We start from the raw sequence: 13,475 nt of genomic DNA on the forward strand, positions 1-13,475 counted from the left end.
AGTTCAACGAACATCGGGAAGTTCGCCGATCCAAGCCGAACTGAACCCTAAAAGGTTCGCTCATCTCTACTCATGAGGTCAATTTTGGAGCAATGTCAAGGACAGGGGGCACTGGTGGATTAGCAATGGTAGAGCCGGGGGAGAGGAGGGTGAGTAATTAAGGCTAATTTTATTATTAAACAGAGCAATCTGATGGAATAATAAACTTGTCAACCCCCTTATTGTATTTAGTGCTGGCAGAAAGAAAATACTAATAATAAGTAATATGACCACTGTATTCATTGGTACGGCACAGTAGTGTACAGAGACAGGAAGCCTTAACAGGGGTCAGATGAGAGATAGAGTTCTCCACTATAAATATTGGCAATATATATGATACACTAAGGCAATAAATGTGGAAAAAGCAAATGTAAGTCATATATCCAGCTAACAGTTTATTCCAGTGTGCTGATGTATGTGGACATAAAGCCAGACACTCACAGGTTTATTTACTGCGGCACAAATGGAGTGTTTCTAAGACATTGCAGGTGACCATAAGTCATATTCTTGTCCAACACAGCAGCTATTTCTGCAGCTAAACCATGGTTTGTCACTCGAAAGTGAGATGTAACTACTTATGATGACAACGCCCAAACATAGGAAAAATATCTATACACTAAATTAATAGGTGGAAATGAGAGGGGAAAAGAATTGTGGTTTTCATGGCAAGTAACTGTTTTACTGTTTCAAATGAAATTTTATTTTTCCTTGAATTCTGGTTTTCTAGACAAGTTGTGAATTTTTTAGCACTATTCTATAATTTAATTTCTAGATATTTTTTATATTGACAGGATGCATGACAAGAAGCTATTTCTGTATTTTAATGCTTAGTAAATTTCCATTTACCATAATATATGGCTATTTTCCATATCATTAAAACCACTGACAAGTGAAATGACTAACATTGATTACCTTGTAAGCATGGCACCTATCAAGTTGTAGGATATATTAGGCAGCAAATAAACAACTGTTTTTTTCAAGAAAGCAGGACATTTGGGAAATTGTAAAGATCTGAGTGACTTTTACAAGGGCTAAACTTTGATTGCTGGACAAGTGAATCTGAGCATCTCTATGGGGTGGGGGTATTCTTGGTATGCAGTAGTTGGGAACTGACAAAAGTGGTCCAAGGAAGGAGAACCGATGCCATGGTTAGGAGCTCCTAAGGATTACTGATGCATGAGAAACCTATCTAGCCTAGTTTGATCCTACAAGAGCCACTGGACCACAAATAGCCGCTGGATGAGACCCGGAGGTTTGGGGGTAGGCGGGCATGATACTGGCAGGGAGGAAGTGACAGGGGAAAGAGGGCAAAAAAGCAAGGGGGAAGTGACATAGGCAGAGGAGGGGTCGGGGACAATGAAAAGGATACAGTAGGGGCTGCAACCCTCTTTGACCAAGGATGTCTGGACAACAAGACACCCACCATCCGCGCTCCCCACACCATACAGGCCCCTTCTCTTACTGGCATGGATGTGGTCTCCAGGCAGCTGCTAGCTCTCACCCTCCGGGATGGCTTGAGAGAATAGTTGTAGGCATCCTTTATTGAATGGTTATGTGTTGGTGGTCTGGTGAGAATTGGGTGATGCCCAGCGAGGAAGTCGGGGTCACATTATGGGGGCACCCGACGATGGTAGTCAGGTGCACAGTAAAGATGATTGGGTACTCGACAACGGTAGTCAGGTACAGGTTAACGGTGGAGGCAACCTCTTCCCTCGATTCATGGTGCTTCTGAGCAGAAAAAAGGCGCGGCTGGAAGTAAGGCTGGGAGGGAAAAGGCAATGTCAACGGCACAATCACCAGACCAGACCAGTAGTAGCTTCGAGGGACCCACCAAGTGTCTTTAATTATTATTAAAAGTTGGCTGCTGTGGCCATCCTTATTCAAAGACGAATGTGTGGTGTGTCCTTTGTTCAGAGATAGGAGGTGGGAATGCCGGGAAGGGGGGGGGGGGGGATGTGGGGTGAAAGTCACAGGAACTCGATCTTTCCAGAGTCATGAAGTTAACACTGAATATTACACAAAAGATTTCAGAATTAAGAGTACCTTCCTATTTGCTGTCTACAGGGCTATGTAGCCCATGCCGAACCCTGCCACCACCGAAAGTATTTACTGTATAATGGATACATGAGCATCAGAACCAAACTATGGAGAAATGAAATATGGTGGCTTGGTCTGATGTTTGCTGAGATTCTTGAAGACAAGCGGAAGTCTGTGAGCTACTTATCTGTAGAAGAGAGAGAGATGATGAAGGAGTGTGATGCTCTGGGCAATGTTCTGCTTGGAGGCTCCTTCTTTTCATGTAGATGTTGCTTTGACATGCACCATCTACCCAAACACTGTAGGACCATGTACAACCCTTCATGGCAGCATTTTACCCTGCTGGCATTGGCTTATGTCAGCAGGATAATGCACACTGCTAAAATTGTTCAAGAATGGTTTGAAAGACTTGACTTAAGTTCATCATGTTGGCTTGGCCTCCAATTTCTCCAGATCCTCGAAACATCATAACCTTTTCTGGCAATACGGTTAGAACCCATGCAATATTAGGCAGTTGGCTACAATGGCATGAATGAACACTGTAAACTATTTAAACCATTTCTTTTAAGTTGTGGTGCTTTTTATATATCATATTTCTTGTCCAGTGAAGGGTACTTTTACCTTTAAACTTAAGGAAAAAACACTAATGTATAATGTCTTATGCGAATACTGTAGATAGTACTGTACAATACTGCCTGCACATATAAAAAGTACAGGCTTTAGTACTAATCAGCAACGGAGACCTTTCTTAAGTCCCAGGATACCAATATGAAACTGCTAGCCTCTGTGATTGCTGCGGCTGTCAGTGAGCTGACAAAGCTCCATCTGTCAGCGGTGTGAACAACACAGATAGAGGTACAAAACAACAAATACACCCACTGGTATTTTTGCACCATCCCTCCCTGTTACGCAGGATGGTACCCTATAACTTGTTCCTTTGGAACACTATGATGTGTTAGTGACCATAAGACTAGGATCACATGAGCTTATAAAAAAAAAAAAAAAAAAAAAAAAAAAAAAAAAAACACATCGCACAGTTCCATCCAGAAAAGAGAACCATTTTTTTTTTCAGTTGTCATCCGTGTACAATCCTTTTTTTTTTTTTTTACAGAAGCAGCTATTAAATACTTACATGACCATTTACAGTGTCCTATGTTACCTTATTAGAATGTACCCGTAAAAATCAAATACTACACCGTGACTCCGTATGACATCAGGTTTTTTTTTTTGAGCAACGGGTGAGTCGCATCAAATTTACGGAAGAGACTAGCGTATGCAGCAATTTTTTCACACACAGATTCAGTCAGTGAAAGATATCGCTCTTCTGCACTGCCCCATTGGATAACAGCGGGAGTAACAGAGTAGTGTGAACGAGGTCTCAGATCATGTTCACACATTCAGTATTTGGTCAGTTTTTTACCTCAGTATCTGTAAGCCAAAACCAGGAGTGGGTGATAAATCCAGAAGTGGTGACGTGTTACTATTATACTTTTCCTCTGATTGTTTCACTCCTGGTTTTGGCTTACACATACTGAGGTGAAATACCGACCAAATACTGACCGTGTGAACGTGGCCTAAGACTGAAGGTCCTATAAGTGTAATTTGGGTCACAACAGGCAGCACATGTATGCCTAGTACAGGCAGCTCCTGTCCGGTATGTGGAAGAGCACACGGATCTGCGCACGGAGCCAGTCACGTACAGCACCCATCTCCACTTAGCGTTTGATATTTTTCTCATTTCGTGAATAAGCTATAGCTTTTTTTCTCTTGGCAAAAAGGCAGCAAATAATTCTAATTATTATAATTATGCACCTGCAGGATTTTCTTCCAGACATCTGGATGGGTTAAAAGATTTGAAGGCAGCAGTAAAAAAATCTTTTGAAAATATATTAACTACAACTGACATTAAACGATTCATTTCTTATGAAAATACTAAAAGACCAAAATGCTACATAATAATTACAAAGCAGGTGCAGAAAATTCATAGCACTTATTTCACATCATAGACAAAAAGGCCTAAAGTCCTCACATGAATAGAATTAGAACGTTATTTTCCTGATACCTAAGCACATTGTGCAGAAGTTTCTCAAGGATTTGGTTTACAGCTTCCTTCCCCTTTTGATTACATGGCTACCTTCAGACACTTTTTTTGGCTTAAAAACATGTATAAAATCCTGCAAAATTTCCACAGTGAAAAAGTCGCAGAATATCTGTCTCATGTGAACACTTTCATAGTGTGGAAGTCTTTACCTGAAACTGGCAGGCACATTTCATTCCATCCCCATCTTCTTTGCAGACGCCTCCATATTTGCAGACTGTTTCATCACACACTCGTCGTACTTCCGACTCCCTCATGTTCAATTCTGTAATATAAAAAGTTATATGAGATAATAATTAACAGTAATTGTGTTATGAGAATTGAATAATCAATATTACTGGCCATCCATATAAGCATTCTATAACAAAAAAAATTATTTTCTTTTAGAATACTTGAACAGTCTGCCTTGTAAACTATTATTTGGCTGGTTTACATCGATTCAGCTTATTCACACAACACAGGTAACAGCTGAAAAAAAACACAAGCTCAATCCCGTTTTTGCGTAGTTGCCTATCATGGAGCAATAATGTGAAAGTTAGTTTGAGCCCAGAATCTCACTTGGGTTATGTGGTGCTTTCATCACCAGCAATCCTTCTTTTGAGCTGATTATTTGCTACAATGTGCTAGTGCAGATAAAATCATTGGGTCAAGGCTGTTTACCCCACACTCCCCTGCCTAGGCTGAGTACCTTAGCAGTAAATAGCAAGAAAAAAAAACTATTTAGAAAGTTGTTTAAAGGGAACCGTCATGTCTTCAAGCAATATTAACCTGCAGATATCGGGTTAATCTGCAGGTTGATTGCCTTACAATGAAGTATGGCAGTCTTACTGAAAGCTTGTGTCATGTAGTGACAAGAGACTGTGGGCACCTACCCGATCCCTCGAACTAGGGGCACCCTAGTATATCACTGTCCACTGATTTACACTTAATGATGGAGACGCCAGCGTCTCATACCTATCGATCTATGCTCCTAACTTAACCCTTATCTGATCCCTCCCCCACCCAGGTAGGTGAAGTGTATAGGAAAACATGAACCAGATGGGTAAACAGACAGGGATAAATGAAAACTACTCTCATACAAATACACTCACAAAACAACAGATTGGGAAACAGGGATGGTATAGGAAGAGGAAACCAAATGTGAGAGGATAAGGAAAAACATGCAAACCAACTCCACACAGCAATCTCCAGAAAAACTCTTCAACCGCCATCTTCATGAACTTTCTCCTTCACCAGCAAGTATATCTATCACTGGCAACTCCTAAGTACCAGTGACAAGCAAATATACTAGAGCGGAGTGGCCAACACAGAACAGCTGAGAATATTCAGGCTCAGGAGCTCCAGTAGATTAACTAACTGATTAATCCTTGCCACGAGCAAATATACAAGAGCGGAGTGGCCAACACAGAACAGCTGAGAATATTCAGGCTCGGGAGCTCTAGTAGATGAACTAACTGATTAATCCTTGCCATGACAGAGCAAGGAAAACCTGCACTGTTTAATGTGATAGTGAAGCAGTTCTAATAGGTACAGGAGTGCGTGTAACCAGACGCTGCGATCTTCTGGCCACTTTTTGTCGTAGTATCCCTGTGAAAGCTTGGCTACCAAGAGAAAATTATCACTATTCCTCCCAGGAGCCACCAGATTTCACTCATAGAGGTGCGTGCGGTGCGAATACCTCAGCAGCTATCTGCAGGTAATAGTGTTTGAGGACATTACAGGGTCCCTTTAACTCTGCATTTAGGAAACAAATTAACGAAAAGAAAAAATATGTACGATGATCTATATAGATGTAAAATAAACTAAACTTCCAACATAAATTACTTAGATCAGCTCAGGTTAATTTAAGAGAAAAATAGGAAAATACGAGTTCAGCATTTCATATGAAAGAAGTCAAATTTGAAGTATTTATCTCCTGTCAGCAGCGGTCTCAAGTCCTCAAATAAGCAAAAGGCTGGAATTACTTTGCCTGTGCGTGGCAAGGTGCTATTAAACCCGGCGGTAGTGCTCCCATGACAGCTGCCCGGCCTCCATCTCATGCCATGCACATGGAGAACATTCCTTACCTTTCTCAGTTTAGCTTCTGTCTGCATAACTAAGCTGATGTTACATTAGATGGATATATATAAATATGGGGTGCATAGATATGGGATAGATATAGGAAAGCCTAAAATACCATACACCGCGGACAAGAAATGCCGGAAGCACAATGGAGCTGGAGAAAGCTACAAGTCTCAGTTCAGCAGCCTCCTAATGTGTTCTGAAACATGGTGTAAATGTGCTGTAAGATACATATCTCTAAGTGAATTAGCAGCAATTATGACACAGCTGTGCCAATTGATTGCTTTGATGTGTTCCTAATTATTTCAAAATGGAAGGTAGATTACACAGGATAAATTAGAGACGTCACCGCCAGTATGTGTTTAGAATTAGCTTCTGCCATCACACATCAAATACTATTACTTCCAACATGCGATATTTTAATCAAACATGCTTCATAACATCAACACAATGTTACATCAATGTTCTAGGGTTAATAAAGTACATTCATTTTTAAAGGGATATTCTCAAGTTTGAAAGATATCCCTAGCCCACGAATAGCTTTCCAATAGAGGGCCAACAGTCATGGCCCCAATAATACCGAGAAATGGGTCTCAGAGCCCATGCTGAATGGAGCGGTGGTTGATCATGCACACTACTGCTCAATTCATTCTTAATGGGAGTGCAAGAGATTGCAGAGTGCTGAACTCAGCTAATCTTTGGCGTTCCAATTAGAATAAATGGAGCGGCAGTGAGCATAATCAACCTTGGCTCCATTCAGCCGGAGCACTTCAGAGAACCATTTCTTGAAATTACTGGGGGCCACAGCAGTTGGACCCTTCTTCAATCGGTGAGTTATCACCCAACCAGTGAACAGGGGATTATTTTCAAACTTGAGACTACCCCTTTAAGCATGACTACATTCCAATGATCGCCAAAGATCCAGAGAAATCATTGCTCCAGCCCTAGCTCTAGGTATAGTCACAGTATGATTATCTGGAAACAATCAATAATGACAGTTCATGGTCTTCATTAGAGTTGAGCGAAACGGGTTGAAAAATTTCAAAAGTCGCCGACTTTTGGCAAAGTCGGGTTTCATGAAACGAAACCCGACCCTAGGATGAGGTCGGCCACGAGTTCGGCGACTTACGTGCCAAAGTCGCGTTTCAAAAGTTTGTTTTGCGCTCTTTTTCAGCCAATCAGGATCCACGGACACTGTGGGCAACGTGATGACATAGGCAGGGGTCACCACCATCTTTCAGAAGGGCATGCAAGTGATTGGCTTGCTTTGGTGGGCGTCACAGGGGGTATAAAAGGGCGTGCACGCTGACCGCCATGTTCCTCATGCTGATCTCAGAATAGGGAGAGCTGCTGCTGCTGCTGCTGATTCTGTAGGGAGAGCGTTAGGCAGGTAAGAAGACACCAAAAACTGCTTCTGCTGCTAGCGATTTTGCCTGTACAACACACCAGTCACTGTGTGTGCAGTGCAAGGGGAGGCTATATTTTGCTGGATCAGCGGTGTTGGTTGTTAGGCTGCCTTCTAAGGCTTCCTGACGGCTGCATTGCTGTTTACCCACTGCTCTGCAAACTGCTTTTTTAAAAGCAATCCCAATTTTTTTTTTGTCCTGCTGAGGTACTGAGCGTGCATTTTTCAGTGCGTAACTAGTATTATGAAGTTAATTAAGGTTGACAAGCTTAAGTAAGAAGAATTGATGCTTTTGGCATTCAAATGAGCACTGTAGGTGTGTTTCCTGTCCTCTCACTGCCGACTTTTATTCCCCATTGACTTACATTGGGTTTCGCGTTTCGGGATGACCCAGACTTTTCCCTATGGTCGGCCGATCTTGCTCGACCCGACTTTTGGAAAAGTCGGGTTTCACGAAACGAAACTCGACCCTAAAAAACCAAAAGTCGCTCAACTCTAGTCTTCATATATTTCTTTCTTGCGCATCTGAGGCCAGAGATAGATCCCCAAATCCCAAGACAGGTTTAAAACCAGCATCCATCCAATATTGCCATGTATTCAGTGATAAAACATTATAGAATCTCGCTGGCAGCTCATGGCCACCAGTAATATTGCTCTGCATTGTGTGTTAGACTTTGGTATATCAAATCATTTGTTATTCACAATCCACCAGAACATGGCTTATATGTAAACGTTACCATAATGAGCTTGTTTTTGCATTGCAGCATACAATATAAGCAGACATCAGGATACCAGGGAACACCAGATGCACAAAGCTATATTACAAAGTGTCCTCCCAGCACTGTGCCACACTCCATTTTATCTGCATCTTTAATGTCACAAGGGTCTAACATCCCCCTGGATGACCTAGAGTAAGATGGTCACATTGGGTAATGACTCGCAGGTCTTTTCTAGAGATGGTGTGATTTATATCTCATATTAAAAGGATTTAATTTTATCTGGTGCTGAAGAAGTTAACAACCCTTTCTATGCTAGTCAGAAGCATGCAGCTCCATTTCAGCTGCTTTTGATCTGGGCATTACTTCTTCCTATAAAACCTGGCCAGACCTTCTTGTCCCTGCCATTGAAAGATTAATCTTCCTGTGCTGTGTGCTAAAGTTGAGTGTTTGTAGTTGAGTTGTTGTAGTAGTGATCTCTAGTTTGCTGTAGTATGTGTGTGTATTTACAGTTGTGGACAAAAGTATTGACACCCCTGCAATTCTGTCAGATAATACTGTTTCTTCCTGAAAATGATTGCAAACACAAATTCTTGGTATTATTATCTTCATTCAATTTGTCTTAAATGAAAAAACACAAAAAGAATTGTCCTAAAGCCAAACTGGATATAATTCCACACCAAACATAAAAAAGAGGGTGGACAAAAGTATTGGCACTGTTCGAAAAATCATGTGATGCTTCTCTAATTTCTGTAATTAACAGCACCTGTAACTTACCTGTGGCACCTAACAGGTGTTGGCAATAACTAAATCACACTTGATATGGATTAAAGTTGACTCAACCTCTGTCCTGTGTCCTTGTGTGTACCACATTGAGCATGGAGAAAAGAAAGAAGACGAAAGAACTGTCTGAGGACTTGAGAAACCAAATTGTGAGGAAGCATGAGCAATCTCAAGGCTACAAGTCCATTTCCAAAGACCTGAATGTTCCTGTGTCTACTGTGCTTAGTGTCATCAAGAAGTTTAAAGCCCATGGCACTGTGGCTAACCTCCCTAGATGTGGACGGAAAAGAAAAATTGACAAGAGATTTCAACGCAAGATTGTGCGGATGTTGGATAAAGAACCTCGACTAACATCCAAACAAGTTCAAGCTGCCCTGCAGTCCGAGGGTACAACAGTGTCAACCCGTACTATCCGTCTGCGTCTGAATGAAAAGGGACTGTATGGTAGGAGACCCAGGAAGACCCCACTTCTTACCCCGAGACATAAAAAAGCCAGGCTGGAGTTTGTCAAAACTTACCTGAAAAAGCCTAAAACGTTTTGGAAGAATGTTCTCTGGTCAGATGAGACAAAAGTAGAGCTTTTTGGGCAAAGGCATCAACATAGAGTTTACAGGAGAAAAAAAGAGGCATTCAAAGAAAAGAACACGGTCCCTACAGTCAAACATGGCGGAGGTTCCCTGATGTTTTGGGGTTGCTTTGCTGCCTCTGGCACTGGACTGCTTGACCGTGTGCATGGCATTATGAAGTCAGAAGACTACCAACAAATTTTGCAGCATAATGTAGGGCCCAGTGTGAGAAAGCTGGGTCTCCCTCAGAGGTCATGGGTCTTCCAGCAGGACAATGACCCAAAACACACTTCAAAAAGCACTAGAAAATGGTTTGAGAGAAAGCACTGGAGACTTCTAAGGTGGCCAGCAATGAGTCCAGACCTGAATCCCATAGAACACCTGTGGAGAGATCTAAAAATGGCATTTGGAGAAGGCACCCTTCAAATATCAGGGTCCTGGAGCAGTTTGCCAAAGAAGAATGGTCTAAAATTCCAGCAGAGCATTGTAAGAAACTCGTTGATGGTTACCGGAAGCGGTTGGTCGCAGTTATTTTGGCTAAAGGTTGTGCAACCAAGTATTAGGCTGAGGGTGCCAATACTTTTGTCTGGCCCATTTTTGGAGTTTTGTGTGAAATGATCAATGTTTTGCTTTTTGCTTCATTCTCTTTTGTGTTTTTTCATTTAAGACAAATTAAATGAAGATAATAATACCAAAGAATTTGTGTTTGCAATCATTTTCAGGAAGAAACTGAGTATTATCTGACAGAATTGCAGGGGTGTCAATACTTTTGGCCACAACTGTATCTCCTGATCCCTGTTCCCATTTAGTTTATTCCTCCCTGTTCCTATCCTTCTTCCTATTGTTGGTTAGTGCTTTTGATAGAGGTTTTCTGTTATCCCTGTTTTGTCTGTGTGTCTTGTTTACCTTTTCTGTCCCTTGCCTCATGGGGTGTGGGAGGGGACAGATCAGGGTTTAACAGGATTATAGTATGGTCGGAGTCTCAGGTCTCTCTATCTTCAAGAGTACCACGGGACAGGGATAATTACCATCCCATACCTGTTCCAGGGACAGTTTGAGGATCCCCTTCCTTGCTGAAGACCATCACTGCATGACACTTAAGGCCTGGACTTCTTGATGTTAAAAAAATGTCCATAATTATTCTGGCAAATGTTTACCAACAGGGCAGAACTAGAGGAGTGAGGACCACATAGCAAACTTTTGAATGCCCCCACCACGTGACGTCCCATCCTAACGCTGACTCCTGCAGCGTGGAGCGGACAGGATACAGTATATACCATACACGCTGACCTCACACTGCCGCTTACCGAGTGCCATGCATGGCGGCTGAGACATGCCACGTGGCGTCTCAGGCCGGGTTCACACTGTCGGCAGGTAACCGCATGCTTAGGTAGAGTGAACAGCTTTGCCTCTAGCAAAGTGTTTTGCCTTTAGCACTATATGGCGGTTTTACAGGCTCTGTTTAACACACGTTAGGTAATTGATGGGCAATTTGAGGCTATTTAAGGACACCAATCTAAGAGAACCACATACTTTACCCCCTTGGACGAAGCTGTTGCGAAACGCACGTCGGGGACAGTGCCAAACAAGGTTGTATATTTCCTGTATGCACTTTCATGATTTTTTTGTACTTTTTATGTATCTAGCTTGCCGCTTAGAGCACGACTCTTCGCATATCTCGCAGTGTGTTGATGGTAGCCATCACTTGTATGCAGCACACAATGCTGTTAGCAACATACCTGACAATGCTGTTAGCAACATACAGTAGATTGACGCTTTGCTAGTGGGTATTAGGATTTATGAAGCTCTATTTGTGTGGTCACAGTGCACACTTTTTATATTTCTAACATATATGCACATTTTTGCACATTATTTGTGTATACCCCCACTTGTATAGGTATACAAGCTATGATTAGTACATAGGATATATAGCACTGTGCAGGTATTGATTAGGTATTGATTAGGAGCGGCTGCAACACCATATTTGTGCTTTTCTGCTTGATCTATCATTGCTGTGTAGAGAGGATAGAACTAACCATGTAGGGAGGCTACTAACTAATCTCTATGATGTTATATCTAGACACTAGAAATGTTGTATCTCCCACTGGTATATTTCTATATTTGATATACATTTATATACTTACTTTGTTTGGTTTCTTGGACCGGAATCTCCTTTTATTGTGTTTTTAATGTCTGGCATATGTGCCTTAATAAAAATTATAAATTTTATGGCATTACTTCTTTTGTCTCTTTGGATGCTTTTGTTTGTTTTGAAGTGCCACTATTGGTAGGCCCATTACTTTGGATATACTTCTGCAAGCATTGCATCCACAACTCTGCTGCCCAACAGTACATATACACACACCACTCTGCAGCATACATACACACAATCACACAGCATTGCTGCCCAACAGTACATATACATACACAGCACTGCAGCACTCACAGCTTTGCAGCATACATACACACAAACAGCAGTGCTGTATGGACAGTACATATAGACACACAGCTCTGCAGCATACATACACTCACACAGCTCGACCACATGCATATATATAAATATACTGTATGTTGCATATATTTGTGTATATACAGTACACACAAAACCCAAGATAGAGACATACCGTATATACTCATGTATAAGCCGAGTTTTTCAGCACATTTTTTGTGCCATTGTCCAAGCAGACGGTGAGGGAGCGGCGGAGCAGTGGGTCACAGGAGGCAGGAGCCGGTGGGTGTGGCTAAAGCCTGTGCCCGCTGCTAAAGAGAAATGAATATTCACTGCACTGCAATCTTAATTCTATTCCTGTAAGGCTGCTTTCACACTTGCGTTTTTTTGTGCTTTGTTTTAGCGCAAAAAAAGCATGCGTTTTTTTCCCTATACTTGAACACGGGTGCGCATATGTGCGCATACACATGCGTTTGTATTTGTAAGCGTTTGTATGTGCATGCGTTTATTTGTAGTGTGCGCTCAGGCGCACAAAATGCATCCTGTTGCATTTTTTGTTTTTGTGCGTCCATCTTGCCCCAAAAAAAGCATGTGCACGCAATGCGTTTTTTTTACAGCAAAACACCCATTAAAGTCTATTGTAATGCACACGTATACGCAAAAAAATGCACCAAAACCCGAAAAAAACGCACACAAAGGCATGATGTGTTTTTTTTCATGCGTTTGTGTGCGCAAAAAACGAGCAGCAAAAAAACACAAGTGTGAAAGTAGCCTTACTACTCTTTTTAATTAGGAAAACTCTGAAAATCACCTTTACAATTTGTTAACTCATCTGGGAGAGGAATATGATGGTGCCAGCAGTGGCTTAGACACATTTTGATTGCCTTCTTGTGTTTTTAGCTATCACGTAGTACTTGCTTACTTTCCTGCTTGCACAGCGAACTGTTGCATTACATCGACTATAAAATCTCATGACATTTTTTTTATAATGTACTCTTTTATCATTTAAAGTCGAAAAATTGCTCTAAGGCAAAAAAAAAAAGTCAAGACCTCAGTTAATGTTATACTTCTGCTCTTAAACAGCATGTGTGTCTTGACCCAGAACAGATGAAATCATAGAAAAGGGATGTGGTAGGTTTCCAATCCAAGCATGCAGCATGAGACAATGTCGGGCTAAATGAAAGAAGCAGACGGCTTTAGATCTGGGCTTTTGTTGAGAGAGGAGACGCTGAAGGATGCAAGTAAAAACATTTAATGAAAGAATTGGGTGTGCCCTCCGTTCTTGTTAGTAAAAAGAGGTAAAGAGGTTACAGAAAGGATG

The 13,475-nt window shown here is 41.6% G+C and overlaps 1 protein-coding gene across 4 annotated transcripts in view; it reads right to left on the reverse strand.

Moving 5' to 3' along the window:
* The window catches only part of TMEFF1 (transmembrane protein with EGF like and two follistatin like domains 1), a 329,513-nt gene that overhangs the window by 204,747 nt on the left and 111,291 nt on the right, over positions 1-13,475 (reverse strand). Inside the window, exons 1-2 of one of the 4 annotated variants that reach the window (XM_073587847.1) lie at positions 5,343-5,463; positions 4,327-4,439 (exon numbers count right to left, since the gene is read on the reverse strand). In XM_073587847.1, the coding sequence (XP_073443948.1) occupies positions 4,327-4,439; positions 5,343-5,391 (162 nt within the window). In that variant the 5' untranslated portion in view covers positions 5,392-5,463. Of the gene's footprint in view, positions 1-4,326; positions 4,440-5,342; positions 5,464-13,475 lie in introns of those variants that run through there. The other 3 variants (XM_073587848.1, XM_073587849.1, XM_073587846.1) reach the window with 3 other exon arrangements.

This window comes from Dendrobates tinctorius, unplaced genomic scaffold (assembly GCF_039654945.1).
Source record: "Dendrobates tinctorius isolate UK_male_01 unplaced genomic scaffold, ASM3965494v1 ptg000102l, whole genome shotgun sequence".
Taxonomy (NCBI): Eukaryota; Metazoa; Chordata; class Amphibia; order Anura; family Dendrobatidae; genus Dendrobates; species Dendrobates tinctorius.